This window comes from Mizuhopecten yessoensis, unplaced genomic scaffold (assembly GCF_002113885.1).
Source record: "Mizuhopecten yessoensis strain PY_sf001 unplaced genomic scaffold, ASM211388v2 scaffold10831, whole genome shotgun sequence".
Taxonomy (NCBI): Eukaryota; Metazoa; Mollusca; class Bivalvia; order Pectinida; family Pectinidae; genus Mizuhopecten; species Mizuhopecten yessoensis.
In genome coordinates, this window is record NW_018408743.1 from 198,262 (window position 1) to 216,082 (window position 17,821).

General features: G+C 34.2%; 1 protein-coding gene across 2 annotated transcripts in view; it reads right to left on the reverse strand.

Moving 5' to 3' along the window:
* Positions 1-672: 672 nt before the first annotated feature.
* Positions 673-17,821, reverse strand: part of LOC110462824 (carnitine O-palmitoyltransferase 1, liver isoform-like) — a 44,882-nt gene continuing 27,733 nt past the window's right edge. Inside the window, exons 11-19 of one of the 2 annotated variants that reach the window (XM_021517022.1) lie at positions 17,673-17,722; positions 12,453-12,537; positions 8,849-8,955; positions 8,154-8,220; positions 7,666-7,755; positions 7,203-7,273; positions 6,790-7,039; positions 6,021-6,174; positions 673-5,078 (exon numbers count right to left, since the gene is read on the reverse strand). In XM_021517022.1, coding sequence (XP_021372697.1) covers positions 4,972-5,078; positions 6,021-6,174; positions 6,790-7,039; positions 7,203-7,273; positions 7,666-7,755; positions 8,154-8,220; positions 8,849-8,955; positions 12,453-12,537; positions 17,673-17,722 — 981 coding nt within the window. In that variant the 3' untranslated portion in view covers positions 673-4,971. Of the gene's footprint in view, positions 5,079-6,020; positions 6,175-6,789; positions 7,040-7,202; positions 7,274-7,665; positions 7,756-8,153; positions 8,221-8,848; positions 8,956-12,452; positions 12,538-13,997; positions 14,083-17,672; positions 17,723-17,821 lie in introns of both variants that reach the window. The other variant, XM_021517021.1, reaches the window with a different exon arrangement.

The window sequence follows — 17,821 nt, forward strand, 5'->3', positions numbered from 1 at the left end:
CAAAGCCATTTGGTTGCTGAAAAGAAGTTGTTTCAAGTAAAAAGTTGATGCTGGACGGACGACGGACGCCGCACCATGTCATAAGCTCACTTGGCCCTTTGGCGAGCTAAAAACATTATGGAACAATTTGCACTCTTCTTTGTTCGAGATAAATTCAGAGCACTGTAACTCTCTACCTTAAACTAGCTGGAGATCATTCAAAATTTTAGTAATGAAAGTAGGCAAGACATTTTCGTTAGTGACTATTACTTCTCCCTAGAACATGAATTGCATGTACGATAGTAAAAAGTCTATATGTGTACACTGGTCCTTGTTCTTTTGTCACTTTAGTTATGCTATTACTTTTCAATGCCCATTTTTTGTGTTTTTCTTTAGTTATCGATACACTTTTTCATATATCTCCCTCATCCTTTATAATGACAAAATTCCGCTGGACAAATATTGACAGTATAACAAGGTTTTAGTGTATACCAAGCCACATGCAAGTTGACAAAAGATTTATAAACTATAACGATATATATTACCACGGAATTAGGTTATCTAAGTCCGTGATATTACCAAATATTTTTTTTATCAGAATCATTTGTTCTAATCCATGTAGCAACATAAGTGTATAGATACATACATTGCCATGCCAATGCAACGAGTGAAACCAAGACTAAAAGAAAAATAAGATATTTAAATATTTCTTTATTAATGACAGATTTGAAAATGAATCTCAACCACGTTTTATAAATGTTTTGTTTTAAATATCATAACCAAGCCTTTCTCAGCTTGAGCATATCATAAATAAGCATCGACTTCATCTGTATTTAAATGTGAAAACAAGTCATGTCCAACGCCAGTGACCCACACGACACATTTCAGCACTTTCAAATCTGACACTCTTCTTCCTCATACATGCTTACATGTAGACTGAAAATGGCAGTCTCCATCGTGACCATTTCATATAAAACATTCACATTAATTAAGCTGACATCTCAAAAAAAAAAAAAATGACTGAGTTTTAAAGACTGAAGCAGGTCCTTTCCTATGACAGAGAAACACCACCAAGCTTGATGGGATAGGTTCACAAGGTTTATCAGCTCGTCATTAAAAGGCTCAACTAACTTAGTTAGACCTACACATTTGAAACATGATATAAACAAGTCATCTACCAAAAATGAGAACCTCAGATTTGAGTAAAGCTTCCACTGGTAATGTTTTGCTGTTTTGACTTTGATAAAACAGAAGGTTATAACGAGCTTTGTGAAGCAGGAATATCGATGTTTCGATTGATATCAAAGATTTCAATCAAATGCTTTCAGTATTCCTGTATCACTGCCAAAGACTGTAATTAAGTATCGGAAACTATTTTTTTTCGGTATGACTTAAGCTTTGATAAACCAATTCTGGAAAGTACAACATATCTTGGTGGACTTTTATGAAATATTAAAGATGAAATAAACCAAATGTAATTAACAATAGTGTTTTGATTGTAAAATTGAGAAGTACATGACTTGGATTCAAACCCTGAACTTCATATTGTTTATCACTCAAAATGACTGAGCTACTTGGACATCAAAAGTATACAGGCCCAATTCTGCTATAGTTATATCCAAACCAAGTTAAGGGGAGATAACTGTGTATAGAAAAAAACATGGTACCGTGGGACAGGGACCCTTAACCCTTTCACCACTGTAGACAAGAATGGACTCATCCAGATAAATGTATGGTAGAGTCTACTAAAGTTACCTAGGGTTGAAAGGGCTAAATGCGCTGACTCCAAGGAATGCATATTTTCTCCTATTTTGACAGAAAAGCCCTTTCAGTCTCTAAAAAAAGCCAAAATAAAAGTGGAAAAACAAAAATAATATGTAAACTTTATAACAACATGAATGTTTTACACCAACATAATACTCGGTAATATCCATTTTCAGTTCCTACAAAAGATGTCATGAGATCAGTTCAGCAATTCGTTACATGGACCCGAAATTCAAAGAGTTTTCCCCCCAAAATTGAGATTCATTTCATTTATAATATGTGCGAGGCATGAAGGCAACGAGAAAAAAGTCACAGACTAGCTTGCCGACTAAATGCAATTATAATTGGACATTTATCAACTCTTCACGTAATATGTAATTACACCATACATGTACAAACTTCAGCACGGTACCCTACACGATGAATCGAAAATGAAATTAAACACTGCTAAATATTGTGTACATAAACTGAGTGCAAGTATGAATTGCAAGTGTTGGATAGTATTTACTTTGTAGATGAATTCAAAACAAGTTATAAATAATGTGGATAACTGGAACAGTTATAAATATATATATCGTTCATACATCCCATGTTGCTAAAGGATAAAACTCATATTTAAAATTTAAAAAATTAAAATATCAACATAATTTTTAAGTCTCTTAAACTTACAGAATATTCAACATGTCATACTGACAGGGATTGGGCTTGACAAAGAAAATGTGCTCCACATGAAAACATACGAACTTACCATAACACACAGCAGATATTTCAAATCAAAAGCGATTCAATCAACAGTTGCAAACAATATTTCACAATCATATAATTTAAAACACTAGTAGTATTTTTTTTCAAAATTCAATTTAAAGAAATTAAAGTAAAATATTACAGCAGCATTTTCTAAAAATTCAAAAAGACTCTTTAAGCCATATTGATCAACACCTTGATAAAAAATTTACCAAGCCCTACAAAGTAAGTAATATACTATACAGAGAGGTTTAGCCCAGTGTCGGCTCAATCGAGAAAGTATAAAACTTCCCTTGAGAGGACCCAAGTCTCTCCCTCAGTTACTTCCGAAATGTTTGTATTCATTAGTACTGCTGGGCAGACTGGACCAAATAATTTATTCTTGCTGTGAATATCAGTTTTAAAATGAAATGGGACATTTAAAATGGATACATTAACAAATGAAATTTAATATCTTAACAATATCTTAACAAAGGAAGTACCGGGTATCATAAAAATTATCCCATAAATATCTTACTAACAAACAAAAAATAAGAACAAATAAAAATATGACTTCTGTTTTGTCCCAATTAAAAGGCAAACCATCAACAGAAATTGTTTGCAAATCTTGTTTCAGAGAAAACAATATCTGTAGATACAGTAAAAGCAGCAAGTTACAGCAAAGAAACAAAATTTAAATTCTATGGTCCCTGAAACTAAACACAAGCTCCTATAAAATTTACCAATGATGTATGAAAATAAAAACTACCACTTGGATAATAAGTTTGAAGCCAAGTCTGCATCTACCACAACACTACTGATCAGTTCACATGTTACAGTATTAAATATCACACACAAAGCACATGACATTTTCAGTCAATGGATTTTAGCTTGATATACTAGGTAAAATATTACAGACTTTTTATTATAAACAATAGGTTTTTTTAACTGAAGATAGACGTAGATAATATTCTCTAAATTTCTTCCTTTTTTCTCATCTATATATTTCAGTATATATTAAATTTTGTCAATCATGTGACAAAACGCATATATATTTTATTGGCCTAGTGTCCAGAAGAAAATTCTGTACATGAAATGTACATGTACCATCATGCCAACCCAGAAATCTTTCAATATTTGAATTATTGCACCATTCGGTAAACCAATTTTATTTGAATAGTTTGAATAGAATACACTCTCTCTAGTGTTACCCATTAGGTATACATTGTACCTTAACAAAAGTTTGAAATGTCAATACTGTACATGGATTGACTATTGATATTTTCAAATACAAATGGCATAGGGAAAAAACCTTAGAATTAATTCATATACTGTAAGATTGACCTTGCTGATAAACACAGTATCAGAATAGTGTGTTATGATTCATCGCCATCTGAATATAAAAAAATAAATTAAGATTTTTAAACACAAAAATTGTTAACTTGTACATAAATATTTATATATTTCATAAAAATTATCTATCAGACAGATTTGTGTAGAAGATAACGGTACACGGTGCAAAATTTTAGCACACTAAAAAGACATTATCAAATATCCATTCCTGTTTTCTTGCAAAGCGACATGTTCCCAAAATTTCAATTTGTAATCAAGACGATACTTTGTCTTGGTACCCACCCTCTTAAACAAATCCACAGGCGTGATGAGAATGTCTCTACAATATTAAAAGCTTCATCCTCAATAAAATAATACTAATATCAAAGAGTGAGTCACAGAAAAATGGAGATGCCATGTTTTTGTAATTAGAAATCCCCCGGCAGTGCCATTTTTGTGAATCTACATCACAAGTGCTTTCCGCAAACACTGGCATCCAGACACGCGGTATGCAAAAATAGTAGCAAGTACACCTATTGACACACAACAACACACACAAATAGACATGCTACCTATATGGCGTTCATTAAAAAAAGTTGCATTGTTATAAAAGAAGAGACTGAAAATTCAAGGCATGGTTATAGATCAGGCCATGTCTCTCTTCGGCTTTCCCTCTTCTTAATTTTCCTATGGAAATTGTAAAAATTCAGCAGCCTTGACAATACCTTTGACAAATAAATTCTGGATATCCGGTACAGTGTCTGTGCCGATGATCAATTCTTGCCTTTTGATTGATACAGTACAAGAATTTCAGTTCAATATCATGATTATATTTTCATGCTACAGAAAACACAACATTTCTTCGAAGTCATTCAATTTTCTGTTTTGGTTAAATGTCACTTCAATAAATTTCCAATCGAATTCTACGACGGAATGATATTCCTGCTTTGTAGCATGAAGATTCTAGGATGTTCTTCAATGTTGCTGAATTCTAGTTTTCCAGTCGGACTTGTCTCTGATGTAAATTCATTCCTCTTCCTGACATTGGTCCTGATTGTCTCCCAATCTGACGACACACACCATGATTACAGGAAACCATGGTAACACAACAGTCACATGATGTATGCATAGCACCATGGCAACCGGACACCATTGCCATGTGACACCAACACACTACTTGAGCAATTCTTTCATGTCCGACATGGCCTCCAAAATAGCATCAGCCATTTTGTCTGCTGAAGTTGTCTGGCAGTACTTGCAGTTAGTTACATGGAAATTGACTGAAACAAGAAGAACAAAAGCATTTGATTATTTTATTATGCTTCAGGTAAATTGCTGAAAGAGAAAAATCTTTCATTTTAAACTGTATACTGTGAAATCAGTAAATTTCATGGGGCCCAAATTTCATGATTTACCGTAAAAAAACCAGCGTTTAATTTGTGGGTACATGAATTTGTGGGTACATGAATTTGTGGATTACAAGTACCAACTCCAACGGAGAAAAGTTTTAAGTCCAACTTGTAATTTCGTCGTGGACCTATGAATTAGCAGATGAAGATTACCCATGAAACCAACGAAATTAAAAACCCACAAAAATCAGTGATTTTTCAGTATACAGTTGATCATTGTTAATCCAGGCATCACTGTACCGTCTATTACAGTTTCAGGAGACAGCATTAATGTCTATACAAAAGTGTCCAATTGAGCCAGCTATTTCCCAGTGTAGCACCTTTACTGGGAAAGAATTCAAAGGAGGCTTGATATTTGTATCACCTTTACTGGGAAAGAATTCAAAGGAGGCTTGATATTTGTATCACCTTTACTGGGAAAGAATTCAAAGGAGGCTTGATATTTGACAGAGAACATAGGTGGCTATATTATCGAGACACCTGCTGTTTAAAAATTCCCAATGTTCTGAAGGTTTTGTTACGGTCTTATGACTTTGATACGAGACAGCTGGACAGTATCTGTAGCTTGTCTTGTCTCTGTGAATTCACAATTGCAATGACATTCATTCCTTCGGATAAGGTACACAATGATAAGTATTTGTAAAATTAAATTGCAGTCGGAGCAGAAATCAACTTTTTGACTATAACGAGACCACCTGCCATAAAAGAACACTTAATGGATTTCCTGAAAATGGTATCGGAATATAAACTACAACTAGCATAATTCACTGACAAACTTCAAAACCACAGTTCAGCTTTGAGCTGGATACGTACTCAAGTCTTCCCCGTAGATCATGTAGGATATACCGTAGCCATCTTGTGAAGACGGGGAAAAGCCTCCGCCCATACAGCAGGTCTCAAGTGTCCACTGGTCGGTGTAGCGGGTCGGAGTCTGTGATGTACTTAGTTTGTCCTGCATCCAAAAGCTCTGTAACATAACAGCATCAGATATTTAAGATAAATTCTACTTTTATAAAATCAACATACAGTGTATATATACTTTTAATAAAATATTTCCAAATCTTCATTCCTTAAAAGAATATATTAATTACAACTTAATGCAATATGAACTAGAATAAAGCCATACAGCCTTCGTTTTTTTCAATTCCTGATTCAATTTGGTGCAACTCCCCTACTCCCGATATATTTAACTTTCTCTCCTCCTGTCTTACATGACAGTTGACATAAATGTCTTTCCTCTACACACAGGTAGAGAAGTATAAGACTCTTTCATGCCAAGAGCTGTAGCACCAAAATAGGGAAAATCCACCCCAGGGTTTTCATATTGGGGTGAAACCCAAGGCTTGCCAAAGGTTTGCACAAGTTTTAAAATCCCGTCACCCCTGTATCTGAGAAAGTAATTGTTCTCTCATTCCCGTCACCAGTATAAGCTCAGGAACCACAAAAAAGGTGTTGCATTTTTCTGCATCGCAGTACCTGAATGTTTCCAATTTCATGATATCAGGTCATTGTGATGTCATGCACATGAAATGGGATGCAAGACAGATTGTATTGTGGTTAACTAAAAATTCTTCATCTTTACCTTATCTTGGAACAGAGCTGGGGTCGGTATCTTGAGTTCCTGTGAGGCGGCGAACAGTCCGATCAGATGTCTGTCAAAGCCTTGACCTATGCTGGCGTCGACCTTGACCTGTGTCTGGTATTGCACGGCTCGCTTGAGTAACATGATTCTCTGTTCACGCGTTGCTCGCTCATTCATCATGCTGCTTACCCACTGCTTCGAGTATTCCGAGACCGGACGGATTGTCTCAGTTCTACCAGCCAGAAACATCCTGCAACAAAAAATGGATAACATCAATTATTGCAGGATAGATGCTGGACTCATGTATTGGGTTAATATGTTGATTGGTGTTTCTGTACAATGATAAGGGGGGGGGGGGGTATTGCAGTTGGGTATGAGAACAATGAAGAATTAGCGCCCTGTAAGTGACGTACCTCGTTGATGCAGATTCGTAGGTTTTGGGAACTTGGTTATAGAGTTTGTAATAGGCCAACTGGAGAGCCATCTACAACAAAAAGACATCACATAAGTGTTTGGTCAATCACGGCAACTCTACAGTCCAATAATAAGACTCAGATACAGGGGATTCATATTTATTTTTTTACTCATTAGTATGAATATTGCTCATCAATGTGAAGAAATAAAACTGTACAAATAATATCATTTAAATAAAACATTAGGAGAAGTGTTTCAAATAAAACTGTCCATTCGGTTTTACTGATGTAGATCACTTGTATCCCCCAATAACTTTTCCATAACCATGACAAATTGAAAGTAAATTTTCATCCATTAAATTGATTCTAATGAGAATATTCTTTCTATGTCAATAGTAAAATTGATACTGTACATGAGCACCGAAACTTCTTAACATTCTCAACAGAAATAACGGAGACATGCCTGGATGTATCCGTCGGGACTCATCCTCTTTTTCTTGATGTATCCTTTTCCGTATTCAGGGGTGACAACTCTCAGACAGAATCCACCAGCCTAGTCGGAAAAAAAATATACAAGTTCATAGAAACTCACAAAAGATTTTCAGAAGATTTTATGAAACGAGCTTTAGATCAAATGGGAATAAATTTGGCTATTTTTATTGTATGCTCAACAGAAGCACGCCGATTACATACTTCTTTGAAGCCAGGTAGTATAAGGGGAAAATATTTGATTTTTTTTTTTTGATTTATTGCAACAATTGACCTTCAAAAACAGGGCTTTTTAAATTTTGATTTGTTTGATTGTGTAAAAAAAAATATATTTGAACATGAAAGATCCATATAACTTATAAATTATGAATGATTCTTCATTTTAAAAAAGTCAGTATTTTAATATTGAAATTGGAACTTCCCTAGGAGTCCCGGTCACATTTTTTCAATTAATTTATTTACCAGCTTTCTGTAATGGTCGTACGCTTCTTCCAGATCCTCTTCAAACCCAGTCATATCCCATGTCAATCTGCAAGTTCAGAAAACTAAATGTTAAAAGTATCCAACACTGACCTCCACTGTCCTTACTAGTTAGTACACGAGCACACAATTTGTCTGCTCTTGCAATTTTTCTAGAAACACCAGGAAGTATTTAATTGTGAAAAATTCTATCAAGTTCCAAGGAAAATGGATGGAAAGTACATACAGGGCGATAACTCATCAAATAGATCAGATACCAAGGCACAATTAACCGTTTCACCCTTGTAGACCATATTGGACTCATCTGTATCAATGCATGGTAGAGTCTACTCAAGTGACATACAAGGTAGAGTTGAAAGGGTTAAAAAAACATGGAAATATATCCTAGGAAGTGTCAGGGAAGACAACGTAAGTTAATAATTTTCTAGAAACTCTTCTATATTTGGATATCAGCATTTTTTTTTTTTTTTTTTGTTTATAGTTTATAGTTATCATATAAATGCTCAATTTTTCAAAAATACTTTTCTTCATGATTTTTCATCCAAATAACATGTAATTCAGATAAAAAATCAAATACCTGATGTCAAACCAGAAACTTGACTTCTAACTGGGGTATAAATTAGGGTTGGAATGGTAGAAGCAAAGCACAAGACTGAAGAAAATTAAAACTATCTCACCTTTCTGCGGAAGGAATTTTCTTCTTACGAGACCTCTCAGCGATGATTTTGCCATCCTTTGTGTATTTCTCATTCTGTAGGTAATATTCCCACATTCTGCCTGGTAGCTGTAAATTTCAGGGCATAAAATAAGCATTCACGTTTGTATGTAACATTGTGCAATAAAACATCAGTTTAACAACTCTTCCTTAACATTATGTACACAAATTATTTTGCTATTTTTGTTTACGGAAGTCAATTAAGTTAACAGAATATGGTGAAGATAATTTGATTTGTCAAAGAAACTTTTTATTAATTTACTGAAGACATAAATGCAATTCACTACAATTAGGAAATATACAGCCAAAGGATTGAAAAGTCAAAACCTGTGCATGACTTGCAATTCATTACTTCGCTAATAGTGAACAAGCTTAAATCATGAATTAAAAAGTTTTCTTTTAAAATAGGTTTCCAAGATAATGTTTTTTTATATGTACACTTTTTCTGAATACATGTGGGTTGAAATAAAGAACATATATATCATATGTCAGTAATGAATAAGGTGGCTAATTGTTAAAACACCAAATACTGCCTAAACTTTTAGTGACTAAGAGTATTTTTTATAAAACAAATAGGACAACACTTATATTTTGTATAAATTATCATTATCTAATGTTAACACTTATAAATATCTTTCATGTTATTTTTTTAAGATCTCTGTATGCATTAGTTATATATTATGTTATGTTATTCTATATATGTGGAGGAAGTCTAGCTGCTGACATACTGATACATGTAACTTATAATGCTTTGTGAAACCTGTCTTGGCCGACACCAAGCTTAAGAAGAAAAGATTATTACCAGGAATTGGTCAGATATTAAAGTATTGTCAGTAAAATCAATTTTAAAAACAGAAAAAAACAGTCTTCTGAGAACAGAAAAAATGTCTGATATTACAGAATGCCTTTAAAGACATGTGTCAGTAAAGACAGGTGTTAGTAAAGACAGGTGCCAGTAAAGTCAGGTGTCAGTAAAGTCAGGTTTCATATAATCTGTACATGTATTAAATTATACAATCTAGATTTTTTAGGGGTGTAAAATCTATAATGTATCATAGCGAAGTAACATACAGTTCAATGATAGATAGATGTCTTAAAAATAAGTTTGATAAGTACTTCCATCAATATCTTCAAAAACAGGCAATTGCCCCAACAAGATGTTGTTTACCAGGTGTTTATCGGGAAATGCAATATCATATACAACATTTTACATATAAATATAATTTTTTACAATTGTTTTTTTAAACTTAATACAACATTTATTATTCTACCATTAGTAATATCCTTTCTACTGCCATAATGGTTAGACTTTTTAACACGATTTAGGTCATGCAAATTAAAAGACAAGTAACCACACTTACTACAGCACCACTTACAGACCCTTTTCTATATTAATTATTTACTGCATCCTGGACCAGAATGTCCAGAAACCCTTGGTTCAGAGCTGTCACATGGTGAAATTCCAAAAATGGTAAATAACAGGTATTGTAAATTAAGGAGTTACCTCCCCTCTGCCGATTGATAAAGACTAGGAAAAGCCTTAATTAATTTAAGTGCTGTAAGCATTTCAATGACAATAACTTCAACAATATGAAGCAGTTTGGGCAGACTACAACTCCAGATTTGGAGTCAGTCAGAAAAGACCCAAAAGGTAAATAAAATCTCTGTTTTAAGGAATATTTAGCGACAAAGTAGGTGCAATATTTAAGGAATTCAATATGTCCTATGGGACAGTATAAGGAATGGGTTACCATGTGAAAGCTCTAAACCCATAGGTCTTTAATGCAACATATTTGTTATACAGTCAGTTACTGACCCTTTATAGAAACACAGAGGTAAATATAGCGTATAGTAGGGTTGAGCTAATACATTATTTCCCCCCCCCCCCCCCCCCCCTATACATACCTTACCAACTCTCTATATAATTCTATACAGAGGGTCATAAACTGACTTTATCACTAATAATACTAAGTAAACATGCGTGTTAGTAATTTGGCTCTAAAATACCACATAACTGTATTCCCTAAGGAGAAAACTTAATCACTAGAGATTATGGTCATGTAGCTGTACCGAACAGTTGTTTTGTGCCATTCCCTGTATACACTTCGCTTGATCACATTGGTAAGTAAGATTAGCTGTTTCCATAGTTGTTATGGACGGTCATTTTATCCTAAAAAGCATTACGGTTTCCTGCATTGCAAACCATCCAGCTCCCAAGATTTCTGATTTTTGTTGTTGTTGAAAATAATGGTTCAGTTTCCTTTCGACTGGGGTAGGGAAGCCTTTAGTCTATCACATCAAATCAATCACTGTTAGCTCACTTTGAAAGCAGAAAGAAGTGATAAAATATTGTACCGGTAGTTCAAATTTGAAGTATACTACCGATGATTTATATCAGGAAAATCTTATATTTCGAAGTAAACACTGACTGAAAATGATTTATTTCCGTAGCTTGTCTTCCTCATGTCTCGGTTTAGTTTCGCATCAATGCCAAATTGTTGTTATGAACAACTGTATAAAGCTAAACAAAAGTTTGAATAGTTGTTATTTACTCCTATTTATCAGCATATTTCCTATAGGAGACTGTAAATAACGTGTCGTCAAATAGGAAACAACACAAAACAACCACTGCTGTACGTAGCTACAGGACAGTAGGGATTTTATAATGACAAATTTATCGAAACTAATCCACTTTCCTCGTTTTTGGGATACCGAGCGAAATATGCAATTAATATTCATACAACTTTTTTCATTTTTACACTTCTTTTTGTTCATTTTTAACCATTGTCTGAAGAGTGCCAAGAAAATCTATAATACAAGAAAGATTTTTTTTTTTTTTTTTACAAAAGGTAAATTATATTTTAATGTTAGATTTTTTTTCTAAAACCTTTATACAGAAAAAAATGGCATGATATTTTTCAGTAATTATGACAAAAAAAATGTTTCTGTTGATTTAATCTGGTCTTTCGTGAGTTTTCGTTGACATCTAAGCCAAGTCAGTAAAATGAAAACTGTGAATTCAATAGATGTTGGAGAATTTCATTACAAACGTACTCCCAAAACCTGTTAAAACCATTGGAGGCAAGACATGCTAAGGGTCTGAACCTTACATATTTACTGGTGCAGTGAAAACCATGCCCAAGACAAACAACAACACACCATTTACAAGATTTCTAGACAAAATGGAGGGGAATTTTGAAGCCAGTTTTCACTTATTTTTTCATCAGAAGTAGCAGAAACCAAATCCAAAGGGCAATGCACAATAATTTCAAATGCTTATAATTACGAAGACGGACAAAATGGAAAAAAAAATCAAATGCTGACAAAATAGAAAATACTTTCCAAAAAGTTTGCCTCTATTTATAGAAGATAATGAATATGGTGAAAGTGATGTGAACAAGTGACATGAACATGACATAATTTTAAATATACCATGCAAAATACATAGACACTATTTACAATAAATACCGAAGCAAAGCGAATACCAGCTGTACTTGTATAAGGTACAATGTTGACAAGGCTCTCACTAGACTTTAGCTATACAACATTTTCATGCAATAACTTACTGTCGCATCGCAGGTGCTGTGTTCTCCATTACAACCCGTTACACCATTGGCGAAAGTTACAAACGAGACGGATTTATCATACCACCTGTATGGGGAGAATTACGAACCACAACTTTTTAGAAAGGTAAACAAGAACTGGGCAATGCCCCAAAGATATATCCCGAAAACTTTTGTCCCAGATGTGACTGAAACTGCTAGGCAAACAAATAACATCATGGGGTATCCTCAAGACCTCCGGCGATCTGTAAATAAGTCTATGAAACTTAATTTTTTGGAATCCTTCGGCGGAATTTTCCTTACTCGGGTGTTAGCTAATGAACAAATGTAGTTAAATGAAAAAAATTGTACTTTGTTAGGTTGAAGTCACAGACCAAGCGTACCCTGTAATGCAGAGGTGTCATTTAGATTTCCGAGATGAAATGCACTTATCCCCTCCCCAACAAATAAAATCATACTGTACTTGTATAACCATGGCTTCAGGGTTCAAAGTTCAAAAGGTCAGGGTTCCAAAACTGTAACTATGGGGGCTAGGGGTCAAAGGTCACGTTGTAAAATGATGTGGTTATAATGGCCAACACAATCCACACAAAATATAAGTCAAAATGCCAAAAGGAAAAAAGGAAACCATACACAAAATTAATGACAATTTTTTTTTAAATATCTGTAAAAAACAAATTGGAATTAAAGATCAAATAACAAAACTTACAGTACATGGATGCATGGCCATTTGATAAGATATTTGTTTGGTTGGTCAACCCAATTTTTTTTTCCAGACTGACGTTTCCAAAATTTGAAAAACAGTTTTCTTGATAATTATAAAATTCAACAAATACTTGTGTGACAGAAAGGTGAAATTTCAGTCATTCAAGTACTTGTGTCAATTTGATCTTTCCTCGTATAATGTACCTGATATATGACAATATCCCAGAAATGGCACAACATTCATATTATATAGTCTATACACAGCTGTGTTTGCATATCAAAGCAACTCACAAAACAAGCTGGCTACATGTACACAGAAAATTGTAGTACAACTGTGTATCTGTACTACAAAACCGTAAAGCATGTAGGTATATATACAGATGAGTGAATTGAAGGTGCACATACTGGTCACAGGTCAGACTGTTTATATATCTACAAGCGATAAAAGGTAAAAGCTTCAGGTAATTAGCAATGATACAGGTGTGTATTCAAGGTCAATGAGACAGGTAGGTTCAGCATGTTTTACCATGAATATCAGTTCCAGATCTACAATGTCTGAGATTTTTAATCAGCCTGACTACCTGTAAGGATATTGTAAAATCTCGTAACTCTAAAACTAAGAATCCTCTAAGGAACTTTTTGCAGTACCAAATTATATTTGATTACATTTTTTTTTTTTCAGAAATTGTCCCGACGAACTTAGGTTCCACTGTATTTGACCTTGCACGCATACCATGTAACACCAGGGGAGTACTATTATATAGGTTGTGACTACAGGTTATATAAGTTAGTGCTATAACACTGTCACACGCAGGAAACTAGCCAGACAGGATCGAAACTCACTGTAGCATCACCTGCCGAGTGCTCCACGTTCACGCCTGTTTTACCATTAGCAAATATGGGAAACGTCATAGACTTGTCGAACCATCTGCTCAACAGGAAGTGACATGTCAAGGTCACATCAAAGGTCAAAAGTAACAGTTCAATATCATTATGTACCATATACTAGTCAATAATAATAATAATAATAATAATAATAATTTGAAGTTCATATATACCGCTTTATCACAACCTGGTTCGTAGGTCGTCTCAAAGCAGTTCACAAATTATCATCCGTGGTTATAGGGCCTTTGCAACCAGCCAATATCTTTCTCAACTCCATTGGGAGCATACAGCCAGTGCTGCCATTTTGGCGCTCACAGCTAGCATTCTACTATTCTAGCACTGCCCAACCATGTACTCAATTACAGCTGAGTAGACTGGAACAAGTGGAGTAAAGTATCTTGCTCAAAGATACAACAGTGCCGTGACGTGACACGAACCAGCAACCCTTCAGTCACGAGCCCAGCGTCCTACCACAAGACTACCGTGTCTCCTTAACAACTGAGCTATCTCTTCTCAACATTAAAGTTTAGCATCATATGTAGATATTCATTATTATTCTCAAAGCCAAAGACTATAGCATTGTTTCTCTTTCAACTGGTTTTTTGCCCCCCAGCAATTTCCTATTTTTTTGGAACGGTTTTAATTTGAAAATTAACGAAATATAATTTCTACTACTTGTTTCTATTTCTTTTCCCTTTTATATATTTAAGTCTTTTTAAAACCCTTTGAGTGCTAGTCACAACTATAGTTGCGCTGTATGTCTGTGGCCACCACTGCTAGTCACAACTATAGTTGCACATTCTATAAAATGGTATTTTATATGGTCAACAGCTAATCGTGTTGATTAAAATTTAATCAAACATATAAAATAACCAACCAATGGTATTAATATGTTTTGATATTAACAGAAGTATTATTTTTGCAATATTTTTACTAAAATTGTGACTTATGAAGTTATATCTAAATTTGAACTGCAGTGAAAATTAAATTTTCCTAATTAGTTCAGCACTGATTGGTTACTGTATGTTATTTGAATGTAGCACTCTAAGGGTTAAAAAGATATTTTTTTGTTGCTATGATCAATTATACTGACCAACATTTTTATACAAATACATATTTTTGTAAAAAAAATAAAAAAAAGAGTCAAAACAGAAAGAAAGGTAGAAGGTAAGGCATTGTCGATGATAAATGAAAGTTGATTGCTTGTAATATATGAATGAAATGACTTAGAATAAGTCTGACTCTATTTAAAGCTATGAGTTAAGATAACTCTCACGAGTCCTGTCAAAACTGATAAATATTGTTTTGAATGACTAATTAAGCCAGGGTTTGAAACAAATCGTAACTCTGCGGACAAATAATGGTCTGGGATTTAAAATTCTTCATACCCTAATCTGTCCGTGCAAAAACATGACACAAGAACAGCGACAAGGCATCATATCAGAAATCTGGTCAGAGTTGACAGGATGTATATATACTAGAGTTGACAATGAGGATGGGAACAAACGACCACAGGGGTGTTGCTTAGTTACATTAGTAGGTCAAGGTAAAACTAATAGATATCCAAAAGTAATCTCTTGAACATCATCTATATTGTATTAGGAGGGGTTAAATGATAATACATATAAATATAAGATACATAAGACTCAACATTTATGTACCATAGGTCAATGTGATTTATTTGTTGACATCACATGTTCCGAATGTCTATGACAGCGTTTATCGGAACCACAGCTGTTAAAGCCTGTCGAAACAAGTCAACAAATATTGTATACTGGCAAATATTTGCCCTTCGACGTTAAAATCCATTTATCGCCCATTATTAAATCTGCCCTTTACATTTAATTACTACCTGTATTAGTTTGTTTACAATTGTTTGCTGTGATGAGAAATCCGCCCTCATTACAGCGGGCGAAAAAAGGCGAAAAATTTAAAGTGCAGGAAAAATTTCCCTGTATACAGTACATTGTTTTGACGTACAGTACAACAGTGTTGAGACTTTCTGGTCAGCCACCGTTAAATGTTACTAAGAGTTGTCAGTAAGGATTTACATTTTACCGACCACTCATGTGCCCTACTGGTCAGCGGGGTCATCTGAACAAGTACAATGACATTTTGGACCTCCATATATGGTAATACCAAGGCACAACAAATCGTACGACTGATTTATCGTTTTGACAAAGTGACCAATGGGTAATCGTGTTTCACACAGCAATCACAGTATAACAAACACTTGGTTGTGTGAAACTGGTCTTGAGTAATATGGGGACTATTTCATAAACATGGAAGCATTATGAAGAAAAAGTGTCTTCAAAAATGAATATGATGAAAAGAGTGATGAAATTGATATTAGCAGCATGTAATAAACATGTATAATGGCTGCCCTGTAGCTGTACGTCGAAAAGTTATTGATGAGAATGGCGAAATGATAACCTTCCTGTTTTATCAAAATCCAAGTGTTTTGCTGTCATTCGACATAAAATGACATCTTCTCTGCACATTTGGAAAATATCCTGACAATAACACTAAAGGCTCACATACAGCTAGTCATTTGATCGGTTTCTGACATAAAAATTGACCAATCGCTAGGCTGATACCTGTCTTTTGGGGTTACAGAGAAGCTAAAACAAAATCGCAGGTGATCAATTTTACTGTTGTGTCGCCACACAAGTCTTTTTCTTCTTTTCTCAAAGAGATCAAATGTACGCAGGAATCCGTTAACAATTTGTGGACTAACAGCTAGGACTGCTGTCGAAGTGGAGGAGAACCAACGTCTTAGTTGTCGATGGTCGAAAGTTGGTGGTACAGTAATACTAAATAGGAATCAAAGATGGAGTTTCTGGACTAGTTAACATCTTATCTACAAGGTGGTACGTACGTAGAGAGCTTTCGATTTTGTCAAGACATATTCCAAATGTGTAAAGAAAACATTTAATGTTTATTGAAAACGGAGCCCTTGGATTTCGAAAGGTGTTTTCATTTTAGCATCTACTAGAAATATATATAAATGGCATTATATAGCATGTTGATAGTATGGACGACAGATTTAACATTTTGGAAGACACTTGTTTTTGACCTCAGCACTAAATTCATAAACTGTGTACACAGTATCTATATTTCCCTCCACAACATCCAGGCCCAGTGGTCCTGCAGCATTCAATCCAAATTTCAATGTTACATTTTTAGCACTACATTTGAGAACGTAAAGTAACATATTTGTAAACAGATAATTATACTGTAAATTGTTTTATATAATTTGTCTCATTATGTCAATGTTTTAGAAATTTTCGATTTTTTTCTTCTTCAACATTTGTCTTTCCTCGAAAATCGTGAAATTTACTAACAGCACTTTCAACGCTGAATAATCGTAATTTCCAGCAATTTTAAATATCTATGCGAACCCAAAGTTAAAGTACCGTCTATTTGTTTTAGTTACGCACTAAGTCTTGAAATTTTTCTTGAACTTATCATTTTAGTTGCCATGGTAAGCTTGTTATAATGAATCATCTCATTGAATATATGAATATCACCTGAAATAATAAGTTGTTAAGTTTCAAATTATATTGCTTGTTTATTATATAATTTAATACATATCAAAATCATATTATTATTTTTTCCCCTCCATATTCTTACCTGTTAAATCCACTTCCAACCATGATATATTTTCCATTCTCTTCAATTGTCTGAAAAAATAAAAAGGATGAGAATGCTGATATTTTGACTTTTAACCCTTTCACCCCTATGTTACTTTTAGTAGTCTCCATCATGCATAGATCTGGATG